This window comes from Akebia trifoliata, chromosome 5, assembly GCF_017979445.1.
Source record: "Akebia trifoliata isolate Shusen 1 chromosome 5, ASM1797944v1, whole genome shotgun sequence".
NCBI classification, from domain to species: Eukaryota; Viridiplantae; Streptophyta; class Magnoliopsida; order Ranunculales; family Lardizabalaceae; genus Akebia; species Akebia trifoliata.
Window position 1 is genome coordinate 12,631,207 of NC_141379.1, and position 17,402 is coordinate 12,648,608.

General features: G+C 33.7%; 1 protein-coding gene across 1 annotated transcript; it reads right to left on the minus strand.

Moving 5' to 3' along the window:
* Positions 1-504: 504 nt before the first annotated feature.
* Positions 505-3,064, minus strand: LOC147401500 (membrane protein PM19L-like). The gene is made up of 4 exons (XM_086442810.1): positions 2,778-3,064; positions 2,463-2,640; positions 2,313-2,361; positions 505-927 (listed from the first exon to the last, which is right to left on the minus strand). Exons 1-4 carry the CDS (start codon positions 2,911-2,913, stop codon positions 763-765), a joined length of 528 nt encoding a protein of 175 aa, XP_086298936.1. The 5' UTR covers positions 2,914-3,064; the 3' UTR covers positions 505-762.
* Positions 3,065-17,402: the final 14,338 nt, after the last annotated feature.

Sequence of the window (17,402 nt, forward strand, 5' to 3'; positions counted from 1 at the left end):
TCTCCTTGTGGTATCCAAAAACATGATCTGATGCCACAAGAACATAGTTGAAAAAAATTTATGATAGTTAGGAAAAAAAAACATCAAAAGGTTAATTTTCACCATTAAAATTTAGGAGTTCGGTTAGAGTTTAGAAGTCGTTCATTTTCAAAACCTTGGATCAAGACCAAATTAAATTATTTTTTAGATTTGAGTTTTTCATGAATCTAGAGGAATGTGGTGTTGGATTGCCAATTTTGTAATCCTTTTGAAATCAAGGAACCTTTAGTAAGATTTGAAATCTTACTAATTTATAGTAAGGAAAGTGTTTGACAAACACTTTCCTCACTTGGTGAGAATTTAAGTACTAAGGATCATTTAGACCAAATGGATTACCACATTGACAATCCAACACCAGGGTCCTCTAGATTTCATGGAAAAACTTGGATCCATTTTTTTTTTTCAAAAAAAAAAAAAAAATCATTTTTGGGCTTCATCTAAGGTTTTGAAAATGGACGGCTATCAAACTCTTAAATTTTAAATTAAATTTTACATGATGTGCTCAAACAGTGGCAAATGATTTACCCTAACACTATTTTCCTTATAATCAAACACACCCTTGTTTATGAGTTTTTCTTCACATGAATCAACACAGAAGATAGATAAAAATACAGCTCATCTAACTCATGACTCAGCTATAACCACACAAACAAAAACAAGTATGATGAATGCAATGTGCCAAGACACACGTAATGGACATGGCACAAACGTGGCGACACACAATCAGATAACAGCTGGGGTGCTCTTCCTTTGATCCATGGCACTGTATTCAATCCCCTGGTTGTGATAGCCTGGACCATAGTTACTATTGAAGAATCCAGAATGTAGGAGCGCCACATACATCAGCTGGCTCAGTGTCGATATTATGATAAATACTTCCAGTGTTTGCTGCAATCCAACACATATATATTCTTAATCTTATTTCTTAGTCAAGGATGATAGGATTATAAATTATCGGTCTGTAAAATAACAGAGATTTCGTTTTTTTTTTTTTTTGAAAATTAAATTCCTAGAAAAGAAATTCAACGAAAAATGGATTCTACTGAGAAATGAATTTTCACCTGGAAAATATCAAGGACAGTGTTGGTTTTAAGTTTTGAGTAAACATTAGAAGGTGAGAAAATTGTTTTCTTGAGGTTGGGTGTGGGAAATCATTTTTTACAATAAGAAAAATGAATTCTAGGAAAATTCATGTAAGGAAATCTCATTTTTCAGCCTATGTCTTTCTTTCAAAAAAGTCAATCCAAAATTTCACACAATCCCAGAAGAAATAGCACGAAGCCTAACGAGAAAAAAAAATTTACTCAAAGAAATCAGGGATCAACCAATCACATGAACCCGTGTGTATTGGATGGCATCCCTAATTTACAAAGGATTTTGTTAAAGTGCAATAACTACACTTTGGAAATTGGATTTTGTACCAAAAATACCCTTAAAAAAAATTATTTTTTACCAAAATATTATCAATTTCCAATTTTGAAAATATATTTATTGCACTTCTATGGGCAAACGTTAACAAGACCCATTTACAAAACTGCCCCTGCTATGCTTGACGAGGCACGCAATGAAGAGTCAGTGAGCAAAAAAGATCACTTTGAGGGTAATTTTGAAAATTGGGATGCCCTCAATACATGTGGATTGGTGTGATTGATCAATTTTGGATTGTGTGAGAAGTCCTATATTAACTATGAAATCCTAGATTAACTATTTTGTGTGCAAAGTATTTTTTCATAAATAACAATCCTATCTCTTGAAAATGAATTCGAATCGACTAGGTTGAGCCAACTTGCTACTCCATGTAGGTTGAATTGTAAAACAAATAAAATAACAATGCTAGAGTGCCTGCCTATGACACTAATGTAATGTGGAGGTGTGCGAACCCTAGATGCTTTCACTTTTTATCCATAGGAAAAGAGATATTATAAAATCACCCCACAAATTAATGAGGGCAGTTCATGTCATAGTTGAATTATTTTGTCTTATATGTATTAAAAGTTTGGGAATGAGCTATTTTTGGTGAGGATGATCTCTATGATCGAGAAAGAAAATCCATAAATTGTTTTCATCGAGATACTCAAGAAAAAGATGTGAAGTTTTATGCCTTTGCCATGTCATCCGCGTACCCAACCGCGCATTCATCATGACTCAAAAAAATTCAGAGATGCTCTGTAAATAAGAAGGAAATAGACGGGTATTTTCGTTTTTTCAAGCAAAATTATCCAAAGTCAAAAGGTCAAATTAGATTTTTTTCAGATCCCTTAAAATATCATTACCAAACGCCTCCCTCTGTGCCCTCCAATGCTAATCTCCTTGCATGCAAATCTGAAATTACATACAAACATTTAAAAAAATATAACAAAAGGAAAGAGTGAGAGAGAGAGACAGAGAGAGAGAGAGAGAGAGAGAGATATGGATGATGATACCCAAAAGCCAGAGCAGTAATGGCCCACGATATGATTGCCGATGAAACTGCACTTGCCAAGCTATCATTTCTCCATGATCGTAGATGCAAGAGGCCATTTAACACAGAGCAGGCACCAATCACTCCACCAATCAAAGCAAAGATCAACATATAGCTACTTGCTAGATTCCCACCCAGATCTGCAACACCGCACATTAAGTTGTACAGAAGAAGATACACATGAGCACTATTGAATACCTTCCCTCCCTCTAAGTTCCATCCTGCATACAACTATCTTATATGAAAAAAAAAAAAAAAAAAACATTTTTAGACTTACGATGGTGATGTTGTTGGCCATCGATGTATTTGTCAAGGGACCACCCAGCAAGTCCAAGCACAATCAGATAAATAACTGAGTTGAGAGCCAAAAGTGAGCCTATCAAGCTTCTACCAGCTGTTCCATACGCCGCCATGATGTTCTTTTTTCCTCTTTATTTCGGAGATGGAGAAGAAGTGATCGAATTGAAGAAAAAACTATACAAGTTGTAAGTCTGTCTTTTTCTCACTTTGGATTCTTAAGATTCTGAGAGAAACTTTTTGGGTTGGGCAAGTGAAGTCATAAGTGGTTTTGTGGTTTGTCACTCTTGCATGGAGTTTTGTTGGAGTTACACGAGTGAGGATGCTTTTTAACGTGGAAGGCTCGTGGAGCGTTGGGACTGTCTCTAAAAGTTGCGTTTGCAGACTAACTGACAAGAAATTGATAGAGTGGATATTTACTTGTTAGGAAATGATGGTATTACAATTCACAAGCTGCCATGTCGTAGAGTTCTTTTGCTAGAGAAAAACGTGGGAGAACATGGCTGGACGTAGGGCCGGCCGGTTGCCAGACAAGCCCGCGAGCATTAAGCCTATGGGCTTTTATTCCCAATAGTTAAATGAATTCCAACAGTTAAATGTAAAAAAAAAAAAAAAAAAAAAATAGAACTTTTTTTTACTTTTTAGTCTAATGATTTAAATAGAGAAATTTCCCTAAACGTGATCAACTTTTGACGAAATTTCCATTGCGGCTAGCTATTGATTTAATTCCCAAAATGTGAGTATATCGCATGTTTTTAAAGTGACAATTTTGCAGCTATAAAATAGTTATAAAAGCTGCAAGATCGTCACTTTATAACCAACAAGATTGTCACTTTGAAAAAATATATCAACAATCCACTCTATAGCTTCGAGATAGTCACTTGAAAACCTACGACTTTGTTGTTCATGTTTTGGGATTTAAAATGAATAGTTAGCCAGAATTGGAGTTTCATCATATTTTGCTCAAGAAATGGTAATTTTACCCATATGAATATCCTTATTTTTTAGTTGTTAATTTTTGGAAAATGATATTTGTAGATGCCCCCTTTCTACACTCGCCTAATTAATCAACTCGTCAACTCAATTGCGGCGGTTGTCGATGTTGGACGAATATTCAAAAGATTTTTATTTGTTATAAACGTGTTTCCAAAGCTCAGATGAGATATCCAACACTGAAAAACCTAAGAAACTACATCACGCCAAGAAAATGTGATTTGAAACATATAAATTTGGTCATGGGACTAAAAGAAGCTTTACGAGAAAAATAGTAATTATCAAGATACCCTGATGCCAAAACACCCTTAGAAATCATATTACACTTATGGAGACCCTTTTGAATATATAAAATGATAACTTAAAATCAAAGAAACTGTTGTGCTAATTTTCGCAAGACTTGACAAAATTACTAGAATGCCCCTCGTGGGATTTGTACCCATTTCATGCAAAAAATTCATAAATGACACAAAATAATATTATCATTGAATTTCTAATTTGAAGGTGAAATGGGTATTTTCTAACCCTAAAATTCAAAATATTTGAAATCAATAATTAAATATCTCAATTAATGTAATGTGAAATCTTAATAAATCAAATTAAAAAATTTAAAAAAATGTGCTTAATTAAGCCTATGGGACAATTTCAAGTGACGGGCCATTTATTTAAGTAGAGCCCACTTGACATTTAATTAAAGAATCCTTTATCAAGTGTATCAAAGAATTTTAAATAATTAAATAAACCCTCCACCGGGGGGTTTTTCAAAAATTAGTTTTTTTATTTATTTTACGTAACTTAAATAAATGAAATCAAATAAAATCACTTAAATCTTATCTAAAATGAGTTGAAGATTTGTTAGAGATAGACTCTATCTAAAATAGACTTAATCTAACTCTTAACTCTACCAAAAATTTCTATAAAAAAGCATCTCTACCACCTAATCTCGTATGTCTTTAAAAATCATAAAGAAAATAGGTTAGAAACTTCCTAGAACATTTCTAAAACCCTAAATCTGAAGTCCCAACTCAATATACTACCCCCAGACCCTAATTTTCAACTCGACAAATGCTCAAAAATCCTGAAAAACACCCAAAAAATTTATATAACATTTAGATCTATCATACAAAATTCTCATCTTGGAGTTGGGGAGCACATCTAGAAGCGAATATGGACCAAAGAACTTTACATGAGAAACGCTCACCGCTAGTTTCCGTGGGAACCAATCACCCAAGTAAAATAGGTAATCTTTTTATCTTTATTCTAGATTTAGATTTTTTTTGCAATATAAATCTTCGAAAATAGTAAAGACCGACTTTCACTAGATGGGATTAGTGTATAACACCTTTCAATCTCGTAACTCGATCTCTGTATCCGTAGTCTATTGGTAAATTATTTTACTTTACCTGTTTTGAGTTTATTTTCGATTCCTCGATCATAAAACTAGGTGGCGATTCCCAAAATTATATCAACACCCATGGATCGAGGCACTTTTAATATTTAGATTATTTGAATTATTCTTACCTTCAGCACTAATACATGTTCCACATAAGTTAAAATGGTTCACACCTCTTATTTACTCGATCGTTTATTTCTCTCTCTGCAACTATACTAACTTGAGGTTGAGATTATTTGGCAAGCATCACATCGATGTTTTAAGAAATTATAAAGTTGACCAGAGTTGATATGAATTTAATCTATTTCAACACAAACCTTGAGAGATGTGTGATAATAATCTCCACACAAAAAATGTGAAAATGCTTTTTATAAATTATTTTAGGGTTTTTTTGAGAAAAATTACTTAAATGACCTTGATGCAGGGGGTTCTTTCTTAATAATCCTTGAATTTTGGGTGGTAGTTTGATAGTCCATTTAATAATTTTTTTTCTTCTTTATTTTCCCTTATTATTTTGAGCTCACTACTTTTTCTATATTGTTTAGGTCAACATTTTATTATTGAGCTCACCACTTTTTATTTATTGTTGAGCTTACCACTTTTTATGTCAAGTTCAATATTTTTTATTGTTGAATTCGATAATCTTAAAAAAATGTGAAAGTTGACAAAAAAAATTAGTGAACTCGTCATGAGTAAAATTCACTATGTTCATTTTTCGAGTTTTTCTAACTAATATACATGGAAATATCGACTAGAAACTTGACATAATGACTTGTCTAGATGATTCAAATTAAAAAACCATTCTTGATCGACTTCATCCAAAGATGAAGCAATTTTTTTTTTAAAAAACCTTAGTTTTTTACAAACATTTTCAACATGCATATGCCTTGTTTTCTTCATTCTCAAATCATTTACCTCAAAGTCTTTTAAACTTGATTGAGATGCCAAAAATCTAACATTCTGGATGAAAATGATGAGTTTGAACGATTAGGAGACATTCGGCATTTCAATCATGAGAAATATGAGGAATGGAGGTTCAGTGACTGATTAGAAAGAGAAGTTTTACTAAATCGACTATTAATAGAAGACTTAAAACTTAGGGACTAATTAGAAAGAAATAACTCTGTCAAGGTCCTTTAAATTAATTTTCCTTTTTTTTTTATTTATAAAAAACACAACACATTGTCAACAAAAAGATCAACAACATTATTATAACTTAAATCTAGTAATAATATGAGCTTATATTTTTTTTAAAGAGTCGTGGTGGAGTGACATTGGAATTGACATTGTTTCACACATTGCTCATGTGGAGGTGCGCCCTTAACCATAGATGTTTTTCACTTGTATCTCGATGAAAGGCATCTTTGGTTTAGTATACACCTACATGTCTGCAATGTGTGAAATGATGTCAATTTTAATGTCACTTCAACATTTTCCTTTTTCAAAACTAAAACTTAATCTTCTTTATAAGTGATGAACTTTTAGAAGGGATGACCCATTTTAATCTTGGATATATAATTTTTTATTTATAAAATCTAAATAAGTTTATATAATAACATTAAATTTAAAAGGTAGGGAAGTCTTTAACCATCTATGTGACTTTAGCATTTTCCTTTTTCAAAACTAAAAATTAAAAAAAGTAATGAACTTCTAGGTGGGATGACCCATTTTAAGCTTGGATATATTAATTTTTTTTTTTTATAAAATCTAAATAAGTTTATATATGTAATAACATTAACTTTAAAAGGTAGGGAAGCCTTTAACGATCTGTCGAATATGTGAAATTGCAAAACAAATTGTTTCTTACCCCGCAAGTCCCCGCCATGGTTCTCGTTGGCCACCTATTCCCTGCTCGGATCTATACTAGCTGGCAACTTATACTTTCACTTTTGAAGCGATCAGGCACTAACTTCAGCGTTATCAGCTTAGGTTTCGGCTTCATTCACAAACTACATGTATCTTCTGCCCGAAACAGCTGTTTTCGTGAGTTCATCCGGGTTTTTAAAAAGAATGAGGCACCAGTTACTTATCTTGTTAAACTAAGCCAGGGGTTCAGAATAACAATACTAGCAATGCGCCATCTGGAACGATAGGGGCAGCAACAGGCAGTTTAGCAAAAGAACAAGCCTTACTAGATGCAAGGCAAAGTACCAGCACAACTGTTTCTTTATGTCTTATGTGGGCTTAAATTAAGCATTTTCTTACTTTAGACTCATAGAAACAGGCCCCCACTTGCATGTACCTTAGAGATTTGAGTGAGATATGTTGCTCTAAGAGGTTAGCTGCCACGCCCCTACTACTCGGGCTTGCGGGTTTGAAATTGTAATGTCTTAAAAATCTATTACAAATCTCGAGAAATTTTGATTGATGATTAAGTTTGGTCACCTAGAAATAAGTTTATTTTAGAAAATGATTCTTGAAAATCCGAGAATACCATTAGGTTCATATTGAAAAATTATCCAAAATAAATTACAAGTTTGAAAAAATTGGAGCTCGAGACATAGACTTTAAAAAAAAAAAAAAAAAAAATCATTATTTTTATGTCCTTAAGTCACTATAAATATCAAACTTATTAGAAATTTAATGATTTTTCATTCTCTTCTCCAAAGAAAAACCTTAACCTTAGCCTCCCTATAGTTAGAAGAATCAATTCAAGGACTTTAAAGTGAGATTCAAGACTCGGCAAAAGAGAAGAAAATATTCATCTTGTCAAGTACGTCACATTAATTTAATAAAATCGCGTGTTCATCGGAGAGGAACGTTGGAAAGTGAACAAAAAGGACCTTTGGGACAAGATATTGAAATTATTACTTTGTAAAATTTGTATGTAAAACCCTAAGTTTTGATTCGTATCTCGAGAAAAAATAAATAGTGAAAATTTGAGAAAATTCTGAAAGTGGGAATTAGGATAAAAATTTAGGATATTTCTGATTATTTTTAATGGAATTCAACCTCATCATTGGATTCAAAATGATCAAGAAATATATTTTTGCCTGTATGCACGTTCAAATACGAGTCCGAACAGAAAAATTACAAAATCCTCAATTACCGATTTTGACCAGATTAAAATAATGACTTTTTACTAGAGTAAGAATTGTTAAGATTCGATCATACCATTGAGTTCGTAACGAAAAATTATCGAAAATAAATTATTTACTTATCATTTTTAGAGTCCAAAAAGTTGAATTATCATCAATTTTAGGGTCCCATCGGGCAAAAAATGTTCATTTTTGTTAAAGATAGAATTTATAGAAATTGACCACACCATTATATCCGGAATGAAAAATTATAAAATAGAGTATTTACTCGTTACGTTTGGAGCCCAGACGGTCAAGTTATCGTTGAACGAAACAATAGGCAAAGTATCGAAATTGTCCCAAAATTTATATAAATAAAATTTTAAAAATAAATCACTAATCATTATCATCCAAACGCGTCAAAAACCAGCCAAGACATTTAAAAAAAATATTTAGTTTTCCCAATCTTTTAAATTCTGATTCATCATGAACGGCCCTCTTCGACTTTTGTCGTAGAAACAAAAAAGGTTCACAACCTCGACATTTACAAAACCCACCCAATATTTTTTCGTTTCATTTTCTCTTTCGTCTCATATCATCAAAAATTAGTCGTATACATATACGAGGGTTTCGTAACTTTGACATCGGATTTCATCTATTTCGAGGTCAAACCGTCCTCCGTCGCAGAAGGAAAAAAAGACGTCGACATCGAGATCTTTGAAATCACTAGACCAGATTAAAAAATCAGTTATCTCGAAGTTTGATCTACCTAGATTTTAGTGCCGATCATCTCGATTTCCCCGTACGTGCTTCAATCCTATCGCATAGAGATAGTAAGGAACTCTCAATTTCTATTAATAATAATAAATTGTGAGAATTGTATTTACAATTTTTTTCAAAAATTCGTTATATATTTCTAAAATATAAAATTCTTTTCGTTGTTTCAAATTCACACCATAACCTACATATTTGATGTGTTTAATTGTATTTTATAATAAATTATACGTGGGTAGGACATTTTATTGGCTCACTTCCATCAGTTGGGTCCTGTGCAATGCTTGGACCCCTTTTTGATCTAAGTTTTATAAATTTTCAATGTTATTGATAAAAATGAGTTTCATATTTGAAAAAAAATGATTTAATATTCAATGAACTCATATTGAGTTGATGAATATTAGAAAATGAATATTTTTTTTAAAAGATTGAAAACTGTAAAATTCGGAGAAAGGAAAAAAAGGATATGAAACGGTAAAATGTCAGAGTCACATCCGAGGGGTGATGTCTGCATTTTACATTGTGACATTTTGTATGGATTGATGAACGGATATCTAGAGATAATGGTATTGGTTGCATGTTTATTTACTTTCTGTTAGCGCAAGGCGCTGGTTACTTTTCTGTTTTGTTATTTATTTTACGTCGCGTGGCCATAGTTACATGGTAAAAAACTGGATATCCATTCTCAACTCTGTGATGTTAATTTTTTATTTATTTTTAAACGAAATTTCTTAATTATCTTCAAAGAAAAGCAAAAAAAAATATATATGTAACTATTTTGTGAACTGTTAAAGAGGTTGCGAATACTTGAAGAGATAGTTTGTCATATCATCCGGAGTGATATACTATCTTGGGATGTACAGTAACGACAACCAAACTCATATGTGGTATGGGATGCGTATGAGAGTGGAGTTACAATTTAAATTCGGGTTTATTTCTCTCTATCTTTACCAGTGAACTTGTAATGTAAATGTCGTATACGAATGGATTGTATATTTGGGAATCAAATGCACGCCTGATAGGCATAGATGAAAATGATTAGTTAGTAATCACTAACAATCTATAGTAATCGAACGTTCTGACACATCGAAAAAAGACCCATTACTTATGGTTACATCAAACAGCCAACTTGAACCGAATAAATGGTCAACCAAGCATGGTAAGTGTAGTGACCGACCACAAAATCAGAAACTAAAAGTCAGTAAGGAATTATAACATCATATCTCGATTGGGAACGATCCAGTCGTGAATCCCAACTCTCTAATTTCACGACTCCACCATTGTGTATTATGTATCTGTTGTCTTATTTTGAGATATAAAATAAAATGCATGTTAAAATTTTTCATTTGGTCAATTAGATTTGTATAAAAATAAAATGTTATAGTGAGTACTGTTGATTTATGTAATGTCAGTTTTAAAATCTTTAATTGCTCATCCCTGGCTATATGTACCAATTAATTGTAGTTTCTTCTACAAAATTTTGCATATGTTTATTTATTCATTTTAGGAGAAGATTATTGGCAGAAATTGTTTGTTTTCCGATTAGGTAACCATTGTTACTCACCTTTCCTTCTTATTTTTTTTTAGTTTTAAAGCCTGCAGTTGACGAGACGGGTGTAGAACTAGTGAGTGAGGACCATCTGGTGGGTTAGATAGATGATCAGAGTCCATTACCTGGAGAGTACTGGGGTCATAACCCTTAGTGTGTCAGTTAGACCAGGAGTATTATAGATTTTGTATAGAGCTTTAGGATTTTTGTTAGAGTGTCACACTATTCAGAATAATCCTGTATATTGTTTATCATTTCGCACTCTGATCTATCTTACATGACTAGATGTATATAGATCTTTCGCTATTATTTCTATTCTTATATGTATACAGGATATTGTCAATTTTGTTTGTCAGATGAAATAGGTTGAATGCTTTGGAATGCTAACATAAACAGAGGAGACCATGCCAAAATTTTGAGGCACCACCTAGTGAAAGCGCCCTCGATCCGCGGGGTGCGCGGATCCGCTTTTGACCTTTGAGGTTTGGGAGTCGCCACCTAGTTATTACGGTCTAGGAACCGATCAATGACTCTAAACGGATAAAAACTAATCTAAAATAAAAAAAACTGAATTCGGGGATCATGTTACGGGATTGGAAGGTGTTAGGCACCAATCCCGCCCGGCCAAAACCGGTCTCTACTAAATTCCCAAGTAAATTACATTGCTAAAACCTAGATAAAAATAAATAAAAATAAAAATTTACCTTTCCGATAGCAAGGACTTTGTTCCCTCAGATCTGACAAAAAGAGCTCCTTGTACCGTGCTCCCTGCTTCGTTCTGTCTCCGGATTTGACTTCGGATCTCCTAGACCGAGGTATCTCCTTGCTTTTGGATCTGAACTCTTCAAGTTTGTTGCGGATTTGGGGGTGTTTTTGGAGGGCTTTTAGGCGTTTTCTAGACTAAAATTGAAGGGGGGATGTTAGGTAAGGAGTTGGGGCTCCAAAACTAGGATTTATAGGGGGCTATGGGGGCTTCTAGACCTACTTACTTATCTTAGGATTTTTATTTGATACGAAAATAGGGTGTGAGCACCTCTATTTATAGATGTTTTTAGGGGTTGATTTGGATAGAGTTAGTGTTTAATAATTAGAGATCTTTTAATTAGTTGTGTTTTAGTTAAAATTGTTTTAGGTAGAATTGTGTTTTAATTAGAATTGTTTTAGGTAGAATTATTTTTAAGTTAGAACTCTATTAGATAGAGTTATTATTTAATTAGAATTCTATTATGACTTTTGGTCTTATTTGATTGACTTTTAATGTTTTGACTTTAGTCTTAATTGATTGACTTTTAATATTTTGACTTCAGTCTTGCTTAATTGACTTTAATTTTGACTTTAGTCTCACTTGATCGACTTTAATACCTTGACTTCAGTCTTACTTGATTTAATTTAAATTTTTGGAGAACCCCCTTCCATTATTTCTTTAATTCTTTGGACCCCAAAATGGAGAGGTCCTTAAAGAAATATCCTACGAACCCTCAACAATTTTGCCTGAGAGTCCGATTAATCGATTTTTTAGGTTCAAAATTTTAAATTAATTTCATTAATGTTTAAATTTAATTATTTAATATTTTATTTATTAATTTCAGAAATTTTCTATCATGAAAATTGTGAAATTACCGTTTTGCCCCCGGAGAAGACTTTTCACGTTTTAAGTCAGTTTTTGATGTTCTAGGATGTTTTAGAATCAGTTTTTTATAAGGAATTCAATGAGAATGTTGGTTTGTGTCATTTATGAAATTTTTTGTGTGAAATAATTGTGAACTTTATGAGGGGCATTTTCGTAATTTTGTCAAATTTTGTTAAAATTGGTGAAATGATTTATTTGGTTCCGATTTGTTATTTTATGTGTTCGAGAGAGTTTTCCTAAGCGTAACGTAGGCTCTAGGGTTGTTTTGAGGTTAGGGGTATTTTGATAATTTGGTAATTTTTAGTGATTTTTATCGTGAAGTTTCTTTTTGATCTGCAAGATGATGATTTCTATGTTTCTGGGGTCGTATTTTCTTAGCGTAGCGTGGTTTCTAAGGTTTTGTCAGTTCGAGATACCTCATCCGAATTTCTGAAACACATCTGGCAACAAAATAAAGAAATGGAATACACATCCATCATTGGGAATCATTGCAATCGGATTGACGAGTTGATTAATCAGGCGAGTGCAAAAATGGGGTGTCTACAGATGCCCCTCTTTGGCAGAGGGTTGAAGCAAACTAGATAGCAAATCTATTTTGATGGATAGTGCGATATCTTAATGCCAAAGCTAGTGACATTTCATTTTGCAGCCTGATTCAGCAATTCGTCAGGGTGTTCGGATCCTTGAGGGTAAAGCTCTCCCCGAATCAAAAGGTTGTCAGGTCCTTGAGCGCAAACTCTCACTGACGATGTCAGATCCTTGAATTTTAGAAAATTCTCCCTGACTAAAAAGTTCAAATGTGCAAGTGTGTGCACTATGTGAAACTGAGTAAAACCTGAGCATAAATTGAGCATAGTCTGAGTATAAACTGAGCATAATTTGAATATAAACTGAACATAAACTGAGCATAATTCCGAGAAAACCCTCGGCGGCATTTGAGCATAGTTCCAAGAAAACCCTTGGCCGTAACTGAGCATAGTTCCGAGAAAACCCTCGGCGGTATCTGAGCATAGTTCCGAGAAAACCCTCGGCGGCATCTGAGCATAGTTCCGAGAAAACCCTCGGCGGTAACTGAGCATAGTTCCGAGAAAACCCTCGGCGGTATCTGAGCATAGTTCCGAGAAAACCCTCGGCGGCAACTGAGCAAAATCCAAGATAACCCTTGGCGGCAACTGAGCAAAATCCAAGATAACCCTTGGCGGCAGCTGAGCAAAATCCAAGATGACTCTTGGCAGAAACTGAGCAAAATCCAAGATAACCCTTGGCGAAAACTGAGCAAAATCCAAGATAACCCTTGGCGGCAACTAAGCAAAATCCAAGATAACCCTTGGCGGCAACTGAGCAAAATCCAAGATAACCCTTGGCGGAAACTAAGCAAAATCCAAGTTAACCCTTGGCGACAACTGAGCAAAATCCAAGATAACCCTTGGCGGCAACTGAGCAAAATCCAAGATAACCCTTGGCGGCAACTGAGCAAAATCCAAGATAACCCTTGGCGGAAACTGAGCAAAACTGGTAGAGGGATGAATGAATTTTGGGAAAGAATGAACGAATTTTGAGAAAACCGATTAGAACAAACCGGAGAACGAATAAATCTGGAAGATAATGAATCTGGAGGAAATGATTGATTCCAAGAATGATTGAATCTGGAAAAGAATCTGGAGACTGAAAGAATGTTATATCTCCTATGTGAGATCCGAAATGCTTTTGCTTGAACCTCAAGGATTTATCAAAAAATTTTAAAACCTGAATTTTTATTTCTTTCGAACCTCAAGAGTTTTTTTGAAAAACTGTTATCAAGAGGGTCACCTTAAATTTGGGGTTGTCATTATCTCTTAGGATTAACACTGCTCAAAAGTAAAATGCCTCTAGTTTGACAATGACCATGGCCTTGAAAATAATTGAACACATCATAAAAAAATGCCCCTAGTATAAGGGGGAAAAGTTACATTAAAAAAAAAAAGAAAATGCCCCTTGTATGAAGGTTTGAAATAATTGATTACCACAAGCGCAATAAAGACTCAACTTTTTAATTTTGATTAATTTTATTGAAGGTTTTGAGTCAGGCTCAAGAGTACAAAATTATTTTCTTTCGGGACTCATCATAGAATTCACCTTTATCTCCCTTGGTTCACTTGGGGAAGTAAACATTTTCAGATCGATCATAGACAAGATATTTGTGACTTCTGAGTCTATGCCTGGCTTAAGCTAAGTATTGAACTCGATTATTCGGACTTCTGATGTTTCAGCTCGGATCGCTCTCAACTTGGGATTTTCTTCTGTTTTTCTTTGTTGCTCTAACTTTTGCCTAGATCGCCTTTTCAGGTTTTCAATCTAGCGAGCTTGCTCTAGCTTTTGCCTAGATCGCCTTTTCAGGTTTTCGATCTAGCGAGCTTTTTTTTCTTCTTGGCTCTGATTGTTGCCAAAGTTGTCCTTTCAGATTTTCAACCTTGCGAGCTTGCCTTAATTTTTGCATAAGTCGCCCTTTTCGGGTTTTCAACTTAGCAGGCTTCATCATTTTTTATCTTATTATTTTTTTTTATCTCTGAACTTCTGGAGTTGCTGCCTGATCATGCTTTGCTATCTTCCTTGACTTTTCGCACGGTACTTAGGAGGACTTTTATAGGTAGACTTAGGACTGGGTATAAAAAAGAAAGGGATTTCGAGGCTCAAAAACCCAAATGCCCCTTGTGTGGCATTTCATTTAAACTTTTTTCTTGAATTTTCTTCCCCATTTTGGATGATATTTCTTTCTCTTTTAAATTTTTTTTTTGATTTTTTTGATTTTTTTGATTTTTTTGATTTTTTTGTGTGGGGAAATAGATTTTTTTTATTTTGATGTGGTCGGGCTTGAAGTAACTTCTCAGGTTGCCTACGTACCCCAGAATTTTAGGATCAGACCAAGACGTAGTTCGAATTTTTCCCTCCCCTAGGTTAGGTGAACGGGCTGAGAAAGAAAAAGGCATAATTTTTTTTTTGAAAATACTACAAAAGGGTTGAGAAATGATATATTGAACTGGGTAACTGGGTAATATGAGGATTGATTCGGCCAAAGATGGCCTCCTTAAATGTAGTACCGTTTGATTTAGTCAAGGTTGGTTGGTTCTGGTAATTCAATTCCATCATGATCTTGAAGTCTGACGACTTTTCCAGACAGTATTTCCTTAATGAATGAATTTCTCCAATTTAGACTTTCTCCTATAGTCGATGAGGAATGTTCAATTTTCTTTGAAGTCTGATAGTTAAATCTTTGACTTGTAAATGATGAGCTTTGACCTTCTTGTCAAATGCACAGGTGACTCTTCTTAGATAAGCTTGCACGTGGTACATGGCTTTAACTCGTTTTCTTCGATCAAGTTTAATTCTTCATACTGCTGACGAACCCAATCTATTTCTAACAAATGATTTTCCAACAAGATCCTGAGAGACGGAATTTCCATTTCAACTGGCAAGATTGCTTCCATGCCATACACTAAAGAGTAGGGAGTAGCTCCAATAGAGGATCGAATTAGGGTTCGATATGTCCACAGCGTGAATGATAATTTTTCTGACCAATCTCGATGTTATTGACTCATTTTCCTGATGATAGTCTTGATACTCTTACTAACCGCTTCAACCGTTCCATTGATCTGAGGACGGTAGGAGGATGATTTGTGATTCCGGATCTTCAACTTTGAACACGGAGTAATGATTTAAGCTTTGAAGTACGACCCATTATTAGAGATCAGTTCAAAAAGTATCCCCATATCGATTGATAATATGTGATTTGCAACTCAAGATGTAGTAAGGATAGTGCTGATATATTTTATAACATCTTCTTTGATTTCATCGATATAGATGAGTATCTATTCCGTGTTGAACAACACCCAAGCTTGTACCTAACATACCCTCATATGATAACACGATCAAGTCTTTTGAAATTTCTGAGAAAATTCATTATCCCCTTGTGTTCCTCTAGAGATAAGATGGTTTTTATTTGAATCTCTTTAGGAATTTATTTCTGTTCCGAGGTCAATGACCTTTGCTTTCTTGAGTCCGACTCTTATCTTTCTTGTTCAGGAGAAAAATATATCCTTGAAGCTAGATTATTAGTTAATTCTTTAATGCGCTTGAAGTATTAAAAATTTTTCTTTATTCAATCAAATTCAGAAGGGACGACAGACACCTCTATAAACTCAATAAACTAACTCGACTCAACAGGAAAAGAGTAGACTCGATCTAAAGAAAATATGACATTGAAAAATTGGACTCGAGCTAACTCAAATAACTCATGAAAACTCAATACAACTACCCACAATGGGCTTGATTAGGACTGAGGACTGAGACATTGCTTACAACCAACAGGATTGAGGCACTATGATCTTCAAAGAACAACTGGATGATGTTGAGAAATTTTGAGGTCATTTCTTATTCTAACTGATCGAATTTACAACCCTAGCTAGATGATAGACGATTGAGCTTAGATATAATGATAACCCTTAAAACCTCTTTGAAGGTGAATTTAACCAATTTCAGTGTCACCCCCTTGATAACATTTGAAATGAACCCTGAGATTTTATTGAATTTTGTGCACCAATCCATTAAAAAGTTCATCCATTTAATGATTATTCAGAAGAAAAATAATTTTATGTTGCACTCTTGAAAAATATTGGAAAATAATGTTTTTTTTATTTCACAAATCTGATTATATTTTTACAACATTTTTTGGTAGTTTTCCAAGGTCCATAAAAACTTTTCATGCAAAAATAGATCTTTTGCAAATTATTTTTCCTTCTTTTTCTTTTCTTTTGGAAAACATTTTCTTCTGAAAAATAGTTTTTTATTTGGAAAGTATCTTCTCTTGGAAAATCTTGTTTTTATGGAAAATATTTTTTGGAAAACGTTTTTTTCTTAGAAAACATTTTTTTTAGAGAATAACACTTTTTTTGGAAAACACTTCTTTTGGAAAATATTTTTTCTGGAAAATACTTTTCCTTTGTAAACTATTTTTCTTCTTTGAAAATTTGATTTCTATTTCGATTTAAATGGCCCGGTCCATCAGGATTGTTGGATCGAGTTGGACTGGGTCATTTGCAAGAGATGGATTTTTTATTGGGTCGGTGCACCCATTTTGATTTTCAAAAATAACATTTTTTATCCTTGAGGACAATCATACACTTTGATGTCATCATTCACATACATCAATTTCATCATTCACATGCATTCTGATCTCATCATTCACATACATTCATATCAATCACAAAGTCTCA

Excerpts from the sequence above, each read along its gene's own strand:
- LOC147401500 (XM_086442810.1), bottom strand. The coding sequence starts at position 2,913 with ATGGCGGCGTATGGAACAGCTGGTAGAAGCTTGATAGGCTCACTTTTG. Across the intron at positions 2,362-2,462 it reads ATTACTGCTCTGGCTTTTGG|ATTTGCATGCAAGGAGATTA; the intron begins GTATCATCATCC and ends ATGTAATTTCAG. Across the intron at positions 928-2,312 it reads GGCACAGAGGGAGGCGTTTG|CAAACACTGGAAGTATTTAT; the intron begins GTAATGATATTT and ends GTTGGATTGCAG.